Source organism: Rutilus rutilus, assembly GCF_951802725.1.
Source record: "Rutilus rutilus genome assembly, chromosome: 24".
NCBI lineage: Eukaryota > Metazoa > Chordata > Actinopteri > Cypriniformes > Leuciscidae > Rutilus > Rutilus rutilus.
In genome coordinates this window covers 29,318,223-29,335,424 of record NC_140228.1, presented here as the reverse complement: position 1 = coordinate 29,335,424, position 17,202 = coordinate 29,318,223, and the positions used below count along the sequence as shown (strand labels likewise).

At 42.3% G+C, this 17,202-nt stretch overlaps 1 protein-coding gene across 1 annotated transcript in view; it reads left to right on the top strand.

The window, feature by feature from the left end:
• hecw1a (HECT, C2 and WW domain containing E3 ubiquitin protein ligase 1a) overlaps positions 1-17,202 on the top strand; it is a 99,322-nt gene that overhangs the window by 21,563 nt on the left and 60,557 nt on the right. The window contains exons 4-5 of the mRNA XM_084398203.1: positions 364-471; positions 8,674-8,768. Of these exons, the coding sequence (XP_084254329.1) occupies positions 364-471; positions 8,674-8,768 (203 nt within the window). The remainder of the gene's footprint in view (positions 1-363; positions 472-8,673; positions 8,769-17,202) is intronic.

Below are 17,202 nucleotides of genomic sequence, written 5' to 3'. Positions count from 1 at the left end.
CTTTATCATTGCGTTAGAACTGGTCTCTGTCGTCGCTTGTGAAACCAAATGTCGGCTGGTGTGTGTAAACGTGCAGATTAAGGGCCGGTAATATTATAATAAGATCCTCTTCATACGTCAGAAAGAGAGCGAAATCTGATCGGCTTATTTTATAACATGCTTGCAGAGAAAGACTCACCAGAACACAGTTACTTGGTTTTACTTTTCACGTTTTCTGTGTTGGTAGAAGCACCGATTATAGCACTTACACACGGGAAAAGTTCACATTTTCATGACTTGTCCCCTTTAAACGTCTGAACGGATACACAGATAATAGCAGAAAGCTGTTACTGACCCCCTTTTCTTTCTTTTCCTCTATTATAGATGAGGTTCTGTCAGAAAACTTTCTGGACTACAAGAGTCGTGGCGTGAGCGGCTCTCACAGAGGCCAGATCGTGTGGAGGATCGAAGCCAGCTTGTACTTTATGGAGGGTAAATATCCCTCATCCCGTATCGCTCTGACTGTGTGTCTCTTTCCTTCATGAATGCCTCAGGGTTTATTTCTCTGTCAAACAGACAACAAATAAATGCAATCTACAGTCCAGCCACAGATGCAAGATGGACTTGATCATCTTCAGGATTAAAACCGCTTCAGAAATCACTTTATTTCAGATATTTCTGCGCTTTTTTCCGTCTTCCGCTTTGATCTGGGAATGTGTCTTCACCTCGACTCACACATGCTGTTTCAGCGTGATTATATAAATCTGATTTCTCGCTCCATGCATCTCTTTCTATATCTCAAAACCAACCCGATTCAGCTTTTCAGCTTTTGAAGTTCCTCGCCATCTGCCATTTACTTTAGTTTCCTGAAGCGTCTGTCTCCTCTCTCCTCAATAAATAGAAATGGAAATACTGTCCATCTAAAGCTTTAGGTCTGAACCGTCTGATCAATCTAGTGTTAATATGATGTTTGAATGAGGTGAAAGACAAAATTATTGGTCGCAGTTTATATTAAGTGTCTAACTACTATTTACAAACATTTAAATTAATAATTTAATACAATGCACTTATTCTGTGCATACATGTACATGTTTTTTACAAAGTACTTTTATTATTAATACCTTAACCCATCCTTAAACCCTGTCCTAACTTACCTGTATCAGTAGCAGCACAAGTGTTTTGCATTAACACATCAACACAATAAGCACATTGCAATTATTGGTAACACTTTATTTTACAGTGTCCTTGTTACATATGTTACATGTACTTGCCATAGTAATAACAGTAAATTATGCATAATCACATGCAACTAACCCTCAACCAAACCCTAATCCTAAGTAAGTACATGTAGTTTATTAATATTACTCAATTCAATTCAATTCAAATTTATTTGTATAGCGCTTTTCACAATACATATTGTTTCAAAGCAGCTTTACAGAAAGTGCATTTCAGAAATGTACATAGAAAAATACAGTTAGTTAATCGTATTAATTTAGGGCATAACATATCGCCATCGTCGAGTCGCCTCTTTACAGGTGTTTGGGCATCTGAAGTCTCCATGAGAGGCTGGATACAAACTGGAGTTGACAAACTCTATTTACTCTATGACTAGCGTCCCGAGATAACAACAGAAAAGCAGATGGGAAATAATTAGCGTAGCTGCTGTTCATAATATTAATGCATTCGATCCGATTCAACTGTAGTATAAAAGGTAAGTATTATGTGAACGCTTGGCTAAAGAAATGCGTCTTTAATCTAGTTTTAAACTGGGACAGCGAGTCTGAGCCTCGAACAATATCAGGAAGGCCATTCCAGAGTTTAGGAGCTAAATGTGAAAACGCCCTCCCTCCTTTAGTGGACTTAGATATCCTAGGAATGACCAGAAGCCTCGAATTTAGTGATCTTAAAGAGCGCGATGGATTGTAGGGCGATAGAAGATCCGTTAAATACCCAGGAGCTAAACCCTTTAGGGCTTTAGTAATACTTTGTAATTGATACGGAACTTAATAGGTAACCAGTGTAGAGATGATAGAATTGGTGTTATATGATCATATTTTCTTGACCTAGTAAGAACTCTAGCAGCTGCATTTTGGACTAACTGTAGCTTGTTTATTGAGGATGCAGGACAACCGGCTAATAAAGCATTACAGTAATCTAGTCTCGAGGTCATGAATGCATGAACTAACTTTTCTGCATCAGAAACTGATAGCATGTTACGTAGCTTAGCAATGTTTCTAAGGTGGAAAAAGGCTGTTCTTGTAACATATGAAATATGATTTTCGAAAGAGAAGTTGCGGTCTAATATAACACCCAGGTCTTTTACTGTAGTGGATAAAGTAACAGGACATCCTTCTAAATTAAAGTTGTATTGTAAGAGGTTTTGTGGGGAAGGACCAATAAGTAATACCTCCGTTTTATCTGAATTTAATAGCAGAAAATTACACGTCATCCAGTATTTTATATCTTTAACACACTCTGTCAATTTAGATAATTTAGTGTTTTCATCTGGTCGTGATGAAATATATAATTGAGTGTCATCCGCATAACAGTGGAAATTAATTCCATGTTTTCTTATAATATTACCAAGTGGCAGCATATATATTGAGAATAGCAGAGGGCCTAACACAGATCCCTGCGGCACTCCATAGTTTACTGAAGTTATCTTCGCCATTATCATTTTTCCCCATTTAAACAGACAAAATGGTAGCGGTCTGATAAGTACGATCTAAACCAGTTTAATGCCTGTCCATGAACACCAGTGTAGTTTTGTAGTCGATTTAAAGGAACACTTCGACTTTTTGGGACTTTAGCTTATTCACCGTATCCCCCAGAGTTAGATAAGTCCATACATACCTTTTTCATTTCTGTGCGTGCTTTAAGTCTGTTTGACGCACCCACCGCTAGCCTAGCTTAGCACAAAGACTGGATGTAAATGGCTACAGCTAGCATACTAATCCCAATAAGTGACAAAATAACGCCAACATTTTCCTATTTACATGTTGTGATTTGTATAGTCACAGTGTGTACAAATAACAAGGTCATATGAGACACAGACATTTTTTAAACGTTTAAATACTGGGAACTATTTTCTCAGAAGGCGAAGCACTGCTACTTGGGCGGAGTGATGAGCGCAGCACCCGAGAAGCGCCGTTCCGTCAACAAAACCAACGTGACTAGCTAGTAGCGAACGTGATTCGTGATCATGGCTGACTTTGATGAATTGTCAGAGGATTTTTATTTGGTATCAAACCAAGATGAACCATATCGTTTTGAACCAGAATACACAGACGAGGAGTTACAAACTTTGGAAGCTGATAGACAAGATGCCGAACAGACTGAGGTCGAGGGGAGAATCAGAACGGGAGTAGCCTACTATTTCACAAACAAGGTCACTGTTTATCAAAAATAAAAACTGCCCATCCCACCCTCCAATTCATTAGCAAGTTGAAGGCTTCAGTCCTGAAAGTTACCTTTAGCGCCGCTTATTTGTTACTGGGGCGATAGAGCGCATTTGTGACAACACAATACTAACATTACAGGGGATACATGGAGCCCGGGAACAACTGTAATAGTAGTGAGCACCCTATTCATGTAATAGTGTCACGAAGGTTACATTACATCTAACGTTAGCTAATGGCACTGTAATAGTAGGCTAGTCATCTAAAAACATAACGGAACACTTACCGCAGCTGCAGGTGATCCACTTTGTCCTGTCTTTACTATCGATGGGATGGCCGTAACGTTATCCTTCAGCACATGTTTCATGCTCCGTGTGGCAAATTAAAATTTTTCAAAATAGTCGTCCTCAGTGAAATGTTCTGAGCAAACGCGATAGTCCTTGATGATGTCTACAGGTGTGTTTGGATCTATATCTAGAGCAAGTAGCCACTGATTCATCAGGTCAGCGTTTTTGGTTGGAATTCCCCTGTTTATTGTCGCAGCTCTTTACAATACAGCGAACACCCATGATTGTAAACTTTGCATTTACTATCTAGTAATTGCTGACTCTATTACTCCGACTCTGAGCGAACTCTCAGTCTCTGCTCCTCACCACGGCGCTTCTCGGGTGCTGCGCTAATCACTCCGCCCAAGTAGCAGTGCTTCGCCTTCTGAGAAAATAGTTCCCAGTATTTAAACGTTTAAAAAAATGTCTGTGTCTCATATTACCTTGTTATTTGTACACACTGTGACTATACAAATCACAACATGTAAATAGGAAAATGTTGGCGTTATTTTGTCACTTATTGGGATTAGTATGCTAGCTGTAGCCATTTACATCCAGTCTTTGTGCTAAGCTAGGCTAGCGGTGGGTGCGTCAAACAGACTTAAAGCACGCACGGAGTTGAAAAAGAAATGTATGGACTAATCTAACTCTGGGGGATACGGTGAATAAGCTAAAGTCACAAAAAGTCGAAGTGTTCCTTTAAGAGTATTTTGTGATCTATAGTGTCGAACGCAGCACTAAGGTCAAGTAAAACTAGTATTGAGATACAGCCTTGGTCAGAAGCTAGAAGTAAATCATTTGTAATTTTAACGAGCGCAGTTTCAGTGCTATGATGCGGCCTTAATCCTGACTGAAATTTTTCATAGATATCATTTTCTTGCAAGAAAGAGCACAATTGAGCGGACACCACTTTTTCTAGTATTTTAGACATAAATGGAAGATTTGAAATGGGTCTATAATTTGCTAGGTTATTATGATCTAATTGTGGTTTCTTAATGAGAGGTTTTATAACTGCCAACTTGAATATTCTTGGAACATGACCTAAAGATAAAGACGAGTTAGTAATATTGAGAAGAGGCTCTTCCACTACAGGTAACACTTCTTTCAGTAGTTTAGTGGGTATTGGATCTAATAAACATGTTGTTGTTTTAGATGAAGTGATACGTTTATTTAGCTTATAGTTGTAAAGCGCTGTAGTTGTTCTTGAGGGGTGATAATTGAGGCTGAATCATAAGACACCATTAAAGATTGTACATTTACAATTGTGTTTCTGATGCTTTCTATTTTCTCAGTGAAGAAATTCATAAAATCATTACTACTAAACTGTAACGGAATATTTTGCTCAGGTAACGTCTGTTTATTTGTTAGTCTAGCCACGGTGTTAAATAAAAACCTTGGATTATTTTGGTTATTTTCTATTAGTTTGCGGAGATGCTCAGCCCTGGCTGCTTTTAGGGCCTTTTTATAACGTGACATACTGTCTTTCCACGCGATTCTAAAGACCTCTAAATTAGTTTGTTTCCATTTACGCTCTAAATTACGAGTTTCTCTCTTGATAACATGCGTAGCACTGTTGTACCATGGTGCTTTAGTTTTCTCTCTAACCTTTTTTAATCTAATTGGTGCAACGATGTCTAATGTACTAGAGAAAATGGTGCTCATAGTGCTAGTCATTTCCTCTAGTTCATCTGTTTGTTTGGGTTCACTGAGCAGCTTGACTCAGTACTTAAACATAATTACACTGTAACAATGACAGCTTTAAAATAAAATGTAACCCAATTAAAGTGTGATCCAGTTATCATATAAATCGATCACATCATACCCTTGCTGAATTCAGAAATTATAACATGATAAATCCAACTTAATTCATCTCTGGTGGATGAGATACATTTAAATTAAACGTTATACGTACGTATTTACATGTAACTATTCACACAAATTTTGATCTGGTTGTGTTTTATGAATGAAGCCCAAAGAAATGAACAGTTTGTTTGTTGCTGGTGGTTTACTTGAAGCTTTTATCACAAATAATTATCTAAAATAGAGGTGGAAAAATAATGCATTTATTTCTGCAGTTAATATGGACTATTATGCATGTTCAAAAATAATTAACACAATTATTGGGGCGTCCATATTTTTCTCTTCCTGAGGCTTTGCTAATGTTTTTCTTCCTCCTAATTTACGGTTTAGATCTATTAAATATAAGAAAAGATTTATACAAAATATGAAATATAATGTAGGATGGCTATAATTACTAGTTGAAAAAACAAACAAACAATCGAATCAATACCAGACCAGTGAAAGCCTTGATACTAGTTGTTAAAAAATGCCATGAAATAAATATTATTTAAAACATACTTATGCTGATCCTACATTAATTAAGGGATTCAATATTTATTATTACAATTTTTAAATAATCAAGTTAGGTGCAATGAACAGAAAACTGTAATTTGTTACAATTTCTAAATAATTTATTAATTAGAGTTTATCTTAGTTTATGTTAATTTTAGTATTTACTAATTACAATATTGAAATGTAAAAAATATGTATCTGTTAATATAATTAAATGGACTTGAGCTAATATAAACAAAAAAATTAACAGTTCTGTTTTTATTAACTAACATTTACAATAATTAACAAATACTGTAAAAAAGAAAAGAAAAAAAGAAATGTATTGCTATTTTTTAGTAAATGCATTTACCAGTCAACTAATAGGACCTTATTGTTAAGTGTTACCCAGTTTTTGAAATAAATGGATTGTTTTGTGCTATCTTTCCTTGATATTTTTATATATAATACAATACCACCACTACTGTATACCACATTTTAGTAATGTGCCTTAAATGTCCCAAAAAAAAAAGTGCGGCACTTAATGTCAAGCTGCATTATCTGTGTGTGTGTAAATGGAAATATTCTGTAAAGAAATGGCTCTGCATTATTCAGGTGTATCGAGCCAGGTGTGTGTGAGAACAGGGAAGCGGGACAGTCATGAAAACACCACTTTTAGAAGCTGTAGTAACTAAAGAAGGGACGTATTTAGATCAAGAAGCACAGTTTATCAGAACCAGGATCATGCTCTCTGCACATGACACACACATTTACAGACACATTTACACACAAACACACACACACACACACACACACACACACACACACACACACACACACACACACACACATACATGTCTATATTACTAACAGGGGACTATATGTATTGAAAAATGTAATTATGTTAACTGAATGTCTTTTAGCACTGACACTTTATTTGTTAAAAATAAAGTGTCAGTGTAAAAATGACATAGAAACATTTTCTTTCATAATATAACTTAAAATATGCAAAAAAAAAAAAAAACATGCAAAGAGGGGATCTGCAACTCTGACCGATGTCTACCTATCCAACAGGGGACTCCTATAGCCTGCAATGGAACTGTGTGTGTGTGAACAGTGAAGTGAACGTCCTGGTTGCGTATGCAACCCACCGTTCCCTGAAGGAGGGAACAGAGGACGTAGTCGACATCGACTGAATGGGGATCATGCTTAGGGAGCCTGTCTTCTTCAGAAGCGTAAATACGGACCAGTTGCTTTTTCGCTGAGGAGCCGAGCGGCCCCCGGAGTCAGCGGTGGTCCAGTAGTAGTGGCGAGGGGAAAACGTCCTCCGTTCTCTCCTGTAGGGAACGGTGGGTTGCATACGCTACCAGGACGTTCCCTTTCAGTCGAGAACGTCAGACATAGTCGACGTCGACTGAATGGGAATCTATTTGACAGACACAGAGAGACACAGACACTCACACACACACACACACACACACACACACACACACACACACACACACACACACACACACACACACACACACACACACACACACACACAGACAGAATCAGAGAGACACACACAGACACAGAGAGACACAGACACAGAGAGACACACACACACACACACACGCACACAGACAGAATCAGAGAGATACACACACACAGACAGGCAATCACTCACACACACACACACACACACACACACACACACACACACACACACACACATACACAGAGAGACACACACAGACAGACACACACAGAGACACACACACACACACACACACACACATAGGCACACACACACACATAGGCACACAGACAGACACACACACACACACACACACACACACACACACACACACACACACACACACACCAGCAGGGAGCCTTCAGAAATGAGATTGAGTTGAAATGCACCCTGGGAAACCCGTCATGTAATTCTGTTGAGTTTCACATCCACTTTAGCAGGATGTCAGCTTTCCTCACACGGATCCGAGGATGATAATGATATTCATACAGACTTTTCCTCAACAAACTCCATGCTACTTCCATAGTTGTTTTGATGGTGATAGTATTATGATTAAGCCGTGTTTGTATCATGGTTATACCATGGTATTCTTTGAAGCATCTTGGAATACTAGTGAAATATCGTATAAACATGATCATTTTTTTGTTCTATAGTAAACTAGCATTCAAACGTTTGGGGTCAGAAAAATGTTTCATGTTTTGAAAGAGTCTCTTCTGCTCACCAAAGCTGCATTTATTTGATTACAGTAAAAACAGTGAAATATTATTCCTATGTAAATCATCTGTTTTCTATGTGAATATATAGTAGCCTAAAGTGTCATTTATTCCTGTGATCAAAGCTGAATTTCCAGCATCATTACTCCAGTCTTCAGTGTCACATGATCCTTCAGAAATCACTCTAATATGATGAGTTGATGCTCAAGAAACACTTATGATTATAATCAATATATTATCAATGATTGGTAATTTGTGTAATTAGGATTACAATACCAACTCAACTTCTGATTTCTGCATTGAGTTTGAGAGTTTGAGGAGATTTTCTGCTGTTTTTCCACCTCAGCTCTTACACACGGGATTATTGTGTCTCTTCATGTCACTCATTCCTCTGTTTCTGTTTCTCGCAGCCGAGACGAAGGTTTGCTTCAAATATTATCATGGTTTGAGTGGAGCTCTCAGAGCCACAACACCCAGCGTGACAGTGCGGAACCCTTCGTCCTCTGTGAGTAAACACACACACACACACACACACACACTCACTCACACACTTTCTTTTAGTGTTTGGAAGCTTGTTTCTGCCACAGGATGAATATATAATTGCAACGTTTTATCTTACATTTCAGTCTTTTTTTCCCCTCTCAGTTTGGAGAAAAGTCAGAAATTGTGAATAGTCAGAAATAAAAAGCAATTACCTTTTAATTTTTTTTATTCTGTGTCGAGGGAAAAAAAGAATAGAATTGCGAGATATAAACTCAGAATAAAAAAAAAGGACTGAATTCTCCCAGTTTTTGTGTATTTTTATTCTGTGGCGGAAACAAGCTTCCAAAGTGTGTTGCTTTAAAGGGCCCTTATTATGGATTTTTTGAAAATGACCTTTCATGTAGTGTGTAACACAGCTCTGAGTGAATGAAAACATCCTGCAAAGTTTTAAATCTAAAAGTGCACCATATATAAAGTTATTGTCTTTCAAAAGTAAGAGTCGACTCTGAGTCAGTGAAATTAATTGTTTTTTTAAGCGAGTCATAAGCCGTTTCGTTGCGACGTCAAGACGAAACATTAGCATATCGCCCGCCCACTTATTGCGCGCAGACACCAGGGAAAACTCGAACCTTAAACCGGCAGCTGATCCCTGTGGAGACTGGAGAGCATCATGTCCAGGAGACGCTGTGCTCTATAATGTGAAGGTAAAGCCAGTGTTTTCACTGCCCAAGAACGAGCATGTGGAGAATCAGTGGTTAAAGTTCATCTTTACCGCGGTATCACAGCAGTGTAATCAGTATAATCAGCAGTATAATCCTAAACTTTTGCTGTGTTCCCTTTATTTTACTGACGACTGCTTCTCAAATCTCGGAGTTCAATGCAGGATTCGCAAACCGCTTGCTCTTTAAAGATGGTGTTCAAAATACTTAGTTTTGAGTTTTATATTGTGTAGGTCTCCTGCTAACCGGCTAACTCACGTTATCACTGTCTTACTGAAACACTTCTGCTGATCAGTTTGTGGGCCACGATTACCTAAAACTGTGTCTATTAATGCAGATCGTCTGTCGTTCTCACTACTCTGAGGAAATATTTGTTTTACCAACGTTCATGTTACATCACATCATTCACTCTAGAGCTCGGCTAATGCATACATGCACAGTTATTGATACAGTTTCCACGTATTAACTGCAATGTATTAGAAAAATACTCTGTAAATTAGTACAAGTAAAATAATCGGTTTGTTGATGGACATGCACTTGTTAATGCTGATGGTGAGGAATTACAGTTGCATCATCTCATATAATGTACCTCAAACTGAGTAGCGTATCACTGAGAAACACTGAGTCCTGCTCGAGTCGTCCTGATGGAGGTTCGAGTTCACTGAGAAACACTGAGTCCTGCTGGAGTCGTCCTGATGGAGGTTTGGGTTCACTGAGAAACACTGAGTCCTGCTCGAGGCGTCCTGATGGAGGTTCGGGTTCACTGAGAAACACTGAGTCCTGCTGGAGTCGTCCTGATGGAGGTTCGGGTTCACTGAGAAACACTGAGTCCTGCTCGAGTCGTCCTGATGGAGGTTCGGGTTCACTGAGAAACACTGAGTCCTGCTGGAGTCGTCCTGATGGAGGTTCGGGTTCACTGAGAAACACTGAGTCCTGCTGGAGTCGTCCTGATGGAGGTTCGGGTTCACTGAGAAACACTGAGTCCTGCTCGAGTCGTCCTGATGGAGGTTCGAGTTCACTGAGAAACACTGAGTCCTGCTCGAGTCGTCCTGATGGAGGTTCGGGTTCACTGAGAAACACTGAGTCCTGCTGGAGTCGTCCTGATGGAGGTTCGAGTTCACTGAGAAACACTGAGTCCTGCTCGAGTCGTCCTGATGGAGGTTCGGGTTCACTGAGAAACACTGAGTCCTGCTGGAGTCGTCCTGATGGAGGTTCGGGTTCACTGAGAAACACTGAGTCCTGCTGGAGTCGTCCTGATGGAGGTTCGGGTTCACTGAGAAACACTGAGTCCTGCTGGAGTCGTCCTGATGGAGGTTCGGGTTCAATGAGAAACACTGAGTCCTGCTCGAGTCGTCCTGATGGAGGTTCGGGTTCACTGAGAAACACTGAGTCCTGCTGGAGTCGTCCTGATGGAGGTTCGGGTTCAATGAGAAACACTGAGTCCTGCTCGAGTCGTCCTGATGGAGGTTCAGGTTCACTGAGAAACACTGAGTCCTGCTGGAGTCGTCCTGATGGAGGTTTGGGTTCACTGAGAAACACTGAGTCCTGCTGGAGTCGTCCTGATGGAGGTTCGGGTTCACTGAGAAACACTGAGTCCTGCTCGGGTCGTCCTGATGGAGGTTCAGGTTCACTGAGAAACACTGAGTCCTGCTCGAGCCGTCCTGATGGAGGTTCACTGAGAAACACTGAGTCCTGCTGGAGTCGTCCTGATGGAGGTTCAGGTTCACTGAGAAACACTGAGTCCTGCTGGAGTCGTCCTGATGGAGGTTCGGGTTCACTGAGAAACACTGAGTCCTGCTCGAGCCGTCCTGATGGAGGTTCACTGAGAAACACTGAGTCCTGCTGGAGTCGTCCTGACGGAGGTTCAGGTTCACTGAGAAACACTGAGTCCTGCTCGAGCCGTCCTGATGGAGGTTCACTGAGAAACACTGAGTCCTGCTGGAGTCGTCCTGATGGAGGTTCAGGTTCACTGAGAAACACTGAGTCCTGCTGGAGGTGTCCTGATGGAGGTTCGGGTTCACTGAGAAACACTGAGTCCTGCTGGAGGTGTCCTGATGGAGGTTCAGGTTCACTGAGAAACACTGAGTCCTGCTGGAGTCGTCCTGATGGAGGTTCGGGTTCACTGAGAAACACTGAGTCCTGCTGGAGTCGTCCTGATGGAGGTTCGGGTTCACTGAGAAACACTGAGTCCTGCTGGAGTCGTCCTGATGGAGGTTAAGGTTCACTGAGAAACACTGAGTCCTGCTGGAGTCGTCCTGATGGAGGTTCAGGTTCACTGAGAAACACTGAGTCCTGCTGGAGTCGTCCTGATGGAGGTTCGGGTTCACTGAGAAACACTGAGTCCTGCTCGGGTCGTCCTGATGGAGGTTCGGGTTCACTGAGAAACACTGAGTCCTGCTCGAGTCGTCCTGATGGAGGTTCACTGAGAAACACTGAGTCCTGCTGGAGTCGTCCTGATGGAGGTTCGGGTTCACTGAGAAACACTGAGTCCTGCTCGGGTCGTCCTGATGGAGGTTCGGGTTCACTGAGAAACACTGAGTCCTGCTGGAGTCGTCCTGATGGAGGTTCGGGTTCACTGAGAAACACTGAGTCCTGCTGGAGTCGTCCTGATGGAGGTTTGGGTTCACTGAGAAACACTGAGTCCTGCTGGAGTCGTCCTGATGGAGGTTCGGGTTCACTGAGAAACACTGAGTCCTGCTGGAGTCGTCCTGATGGAGGTTCAGGTTCACTGAGAAACACTGAGTCCTGCTCGAGTCGTCCTGATGGAGGTTCGGGTTCACTGAGAAACACTGAGTCCTGCTGGAGTCGTCCTGATGGAGGTTCGGGTTCACTGAGAAACACTGAGTCCTGCTGGAGTCGTCCTGATGGAGGTTCGGGTTCACTGAGAAACACTGAGTCCTGCTGGAGTCGTCCTGATGGAGGTTCGGGTTCACTGAGAAACACTGAGTCCTGCTGGAGTCGTCCTGATGGAGGTTCGGGTTCACTGAGAAACACTGAGTCCTGCTGGAGTCGTCCTGATGGAGGTTCGGGTTCACTGAGAAACACTGAGTCCTGCTGGAGTCGTCCTGATGGAGGTTCGGGTTCACTGAGAAACACTGAGTCCTGCTGGAGTCGTCCTGATGGAGGTTTGGGTTCACTGAGAAACACTGAGTCCTGCTGGAGGCGTCCTGATGGAGGTTCGGGTTCACTGAGAAACACTGAGTCCTGCTGGAGGCGTCCTGATGGAGGTTCGGGTTCACTGAGAAACACTGAGTCCTGCTGGAGTCGTCCTGATGGAGGTTCGGGTTCACTGAGAAACACTGAGTCCTGCTGGAGGTGTCCTGATGGAGGTTCGGGTTGAATAACTAGCGTTAGCTCTTCCAATGTTTCATCATCGGACTCGCGCTCGCAGTGATATGGTCAAATCAACGTCATTGTTCATTACTGTGTTTAGTTTACGGTGTAGGAAGCCTCAGGATAAGCAGAGCTGATGTTGTTATGGCAACGGGCGGTTTTGTTTTCGACACGCTGTACACAGTAGGCCAATCACAACAGACTGAGCTGTCTGGCCAATCAGAGCAGAGTATATCACGGAAAGATTGATTCATTTGACGAGTCGTTTGAGAGTCATTGAAAATGTGATGATGTGCAAATGTATAGTATGAGGAAATTAAACTTTTTTTTTTACCTTTGATGCATGTAAACATGTTGTAGGAGACTCCACAACATTAGGAAACTTTAAAATAGCATAATGGGGCCCTTTAATACAGTGTGACAGATATTGTGGCAGGGGTCAGGAGGGGTCAGCAGGGGTTCGCAGGGGTCAGCTCTCAGCAGGGGTCAGGAGGGGTCAGCATGGGTGAGCAGGGGTCAGCAGAGGTCAGAAGGGGTCAGCAGGGGTCAGCAGAGGTCAGGAGGGGTCAGGAGGTGTCAGCAGAAGTCAGCAGAGGTCAGGAGGAGGCAGCAGGGGTCAGCAGGGGTCAGCAGAGGTCAGCAGGGGTCAGCAGGGGTCAGGAGGGGTCAGCAGAGGTCAGGAGGTGTCAGCAGAGGTCAGGAGGGGTCAGCAGAGGTCAGCAGGGGTCAGCTGAGGTCAGGAGGGGTCAGCAGAGGTCAGCAGGGGTCAGCAGAGGTCAGGAGGGGTCAGGAGGTGTCAGCAGAAGTCAGCAGAGGTCAGGAGGAGGCAGCAGGGGTCAGGAGGGGTCAGGAGGGGTCAGGAGGTGTCAGCAGAAGTCAGCAGAGGTCAGGAGGAGGCAGCAGGGGTCAGCAGAGGTCAGCAGGGGTCAGGCAGGGTCAGCAGAGGTCAGCAGGGGTCAGCAGAGGTCAGCAGGGGTCAGGAGGGGTCAGCAGAGGTCAGGAGGTGTCAGCAGAGGTCAGGAGGGGTCAGCAGAGGTCAGCAGAGGTCAGGAGGGGTCAGCAGAGGTCAGGAGGGGTCAGCAGAGGTCAGCAGGGGTCAGGAGGGGTCAGCAGGGGTCAGCAGGGGTCAGCAGAGGTCATGAGGGTTCAGGAAGCCCATGTAAACTCTACATTAAACAAAAGCCCTCCAGCATGTGTGATGAACTGGTGCTGTTTGTACACAGGTTATGAACAAGTTCTGATTGTTTTAGCTGTTTAACCGTTTTATGGTCGGCTAATTTAGTGCATTATTTGTCTTTATGAATGTGCATTTGACATCCCAGTTTGTATATTGAACACAGATGTATTGGCTCCATAATTTATACCCAAGTGTTCAAAAGTTTGAGGTCGGTAAGATTTTTAAATGTTTTGCAAGAGTCTCTTCTGTTCACCAAGGCTGCATTTATTTGATCAAAAATACAGTAAAAACAATAATATTGTTGAATAATACGTTTATGAGATTCAGAACTAGAATTTTTGGATGACAATTGATGTTTTTGTAGCACTTTAGTCCATGGTTTCTCCTTCTCTCTGCATTTATAAACGAGATTCAGATGTTGAATGGATTAAAGGTCATTCCAGCCAAGTACAAGACACAAACATTCAGCAATAAGCTCTTTGAATTTGATGAAATCCCTCGATGACCTTACAGACCGATCGATGAGACACAACGTGCATTTCTTTATAGCGATCCCGTCTCTTTATTATCTTGATTTGTTCCAGTGAACTGTAAAAACAGCCGTAAATAACCCTTTGTTAGCAGTAATCCCGAGCGAGAGATTGAGTTTCTCTTTGTGCTGGCGTGTTCTCCAGAAACGCTGAGAGACACAGAACCTGATCTCAACACCAGCGCTCGTTCTGTTTAAAAATAACCCGTTCGGAAGCAGGGCTGGAAAAGCCTGGGATGAGGATCGGGATTCTCTGGATGTTGAAGAAGACCTGCGGACTCACGGATGGATGGGAAAGCCACACTGACCCGTGTTCGCGGACCGGCTCGGTTCTCCAGGACTCTGACCCGGACCCGAGCCGATCTCGCACTGATGTCTCCGGCCCGGAGGAGAGCGGATCCGTTCACCTGGATCCCGGGATGGGTGAAGGTCGTGTCTTATGACAGAAGGGTAGGAAACTTCTAGAGCTGTGTATGGGGACCAAATACTGTGATATTGTGATTTATGAATGTTGTACTTCACATTATGGCATCATATCACACGATTACAAGTGAGGTTTCTGGCTGCTGTAGCCTGTGTGTTTGCTTAGCATTAATTTTTCTGCATATTTGCATATATTCAGCAGTTTTATCCATGAATGCTTTTAATTGGTCAGCACTCAAATTTAGACCTTGCAGCAAAACACCTTAAACTCTGACAATCCTTACTGACAATGCACAAGCTTTATTAAGGGTTTTTATTTGATCGTATAAGTAAGTCCTGATTCTCACTATAAAAGATGTATTATTTATTTATTTTATATATTGTATTCATTTAACAGTAAGTAAGTTATAAACAGAAGCTGTTTAACAGCTGCATCAGTAACATACAGTGAAGTCTGATTCACAAACAAATGCTGGTCCGTTTATTCATTTAAGACTCGGCGTTTGAATCCTTCCTCAAGATCAAGCATTAGCTTGTGCATAAGTTGAGTTGCATGATGTAAAGATGCACTAAGTTGCAACTACTAACAATGTCTACATTGCACCATTAAAACTCAACTATATGTATAAACTACTAATGACTGGAATAAAACAACACTGACCGAACTGCTCGAAAAAGCTCATGTTTTTGACAGACTTCAGTCATTTAGACAAATATGATAATGTTGACATTTACACTCGTTTACATTTTTAGAGAAAAAACATTGTGAATTAATTACTTTATTAGTTGAAGTACAGTGTATTTAAAATTGTTGCCTCATATTAACTTAAAAATGTTTAAAATATATTTTGTTAATTTTATGACCCCCCCGCTTTGTTCTTTATAAAGATTTTAAAGATTGCTATATTCTTGTCCTGCTGTTGACATGGCGTTAAAAACGTAATAAAATAAATGTAACTAAATTTATGATCAAATTATAAATACTTCCGGTAATGGAACATTTTAATATATTACAGGATGGATGGAATATTCTATATTCTTATATACACTGTATAGAATGTATAGTAAATTACATTTTAAATGAATATTTTTGCAATGTATGTAAATTAGATGGTTCCCTGTGTAATTTACAGCAATATCTGAGATCGAATCTCTGCTGTAACCCAAAGGAATCAGAATCAGTTGCATCATGACAAACTGCTTGTATATTTTAAGAATAAAAGTCTCAATGTCAACAGTTTCTGCTTTCATGATTTTGTTATAGTCCAGCTGTCATTGTCCGGGTTTCTTCGCCTCAGGTGACTTTGGGGAATTCGGGCTCAGATGTGTGAAGGTGATCGTTGACCTTTTAACAGTCGGAGAAAGACCTTTTCTGTCTTTTCTCCATTTGGTTCCTCATCAGCCAGTGTCCAGAGCCGAGAACAGGACAGATTCATACGGGATTGTTCACTGTGTCCTTCAGGATCTAATGACGATGTTGATGTGGTCAGCAGAAAGACTTGTGGATCTGAAGCGTGTGTGTGGATCTGAAGCGTGTGTGTGGATCTGAAGTGTGTGTGTGGATCTGAAGTGTGTGTGTGGATCTGAAGCGTGTGTGTGGATCTGAAGCGTGTGTGTGGATCTGAAGCGTGTGGATCTGAAGTGTGTATGTGGATCTGAAGCGTGTGTGTGGATCTGAAGTGTGTGTGTGGATCTGAAGCATGTGTGTGGATCTGAAGCATGTGGACCTGAAGCGTGTGTGTGGATCTGAAGCGTGTATGTGGATCTGAAGCGTGTGTGTGGATCTGAAGCGTGTGGATCTGAAGCGTGTGTGTGGATCTGAAGCGTGTGTGTGGATCTGAAGCATGTGGACCTGAAGCGTGTGTGTGGATCTGAAGCGTGTGTGTGGATCTGAAGCGTGTGTGTGGATCTGAAGCGTGTGTGTGGATCTGAAGCATGTGGACCTGAAGCGTGTGTGTGGATCTGAAGCGTGTATGTGGATCTGAAGCGTGTGTGTGGATCTGAAGCGTGTGGATCTGAAGCGTGTGTGTGGATCTGAAGCGTGTGGATCTGAAGCGTGTGTGTGGATCTGAAGCGTGTGTGTGGATCTGAAGCGTGTGTGTGGATCTGAAGCGTGTGGATCTGAAGCGTGTGTGTGGATCTGAAGCGTGTGTGTGGATCTGAAGCGTGTGGATCTGAAGCGTGTGTGTGGATCTGAAGCGTGTGTGTGGATCTGAAGCGTGTGGATCTGAAGCGTGTGTGTGGATCTGAAGCGTGTGTGTGGATCTGAAGCGTG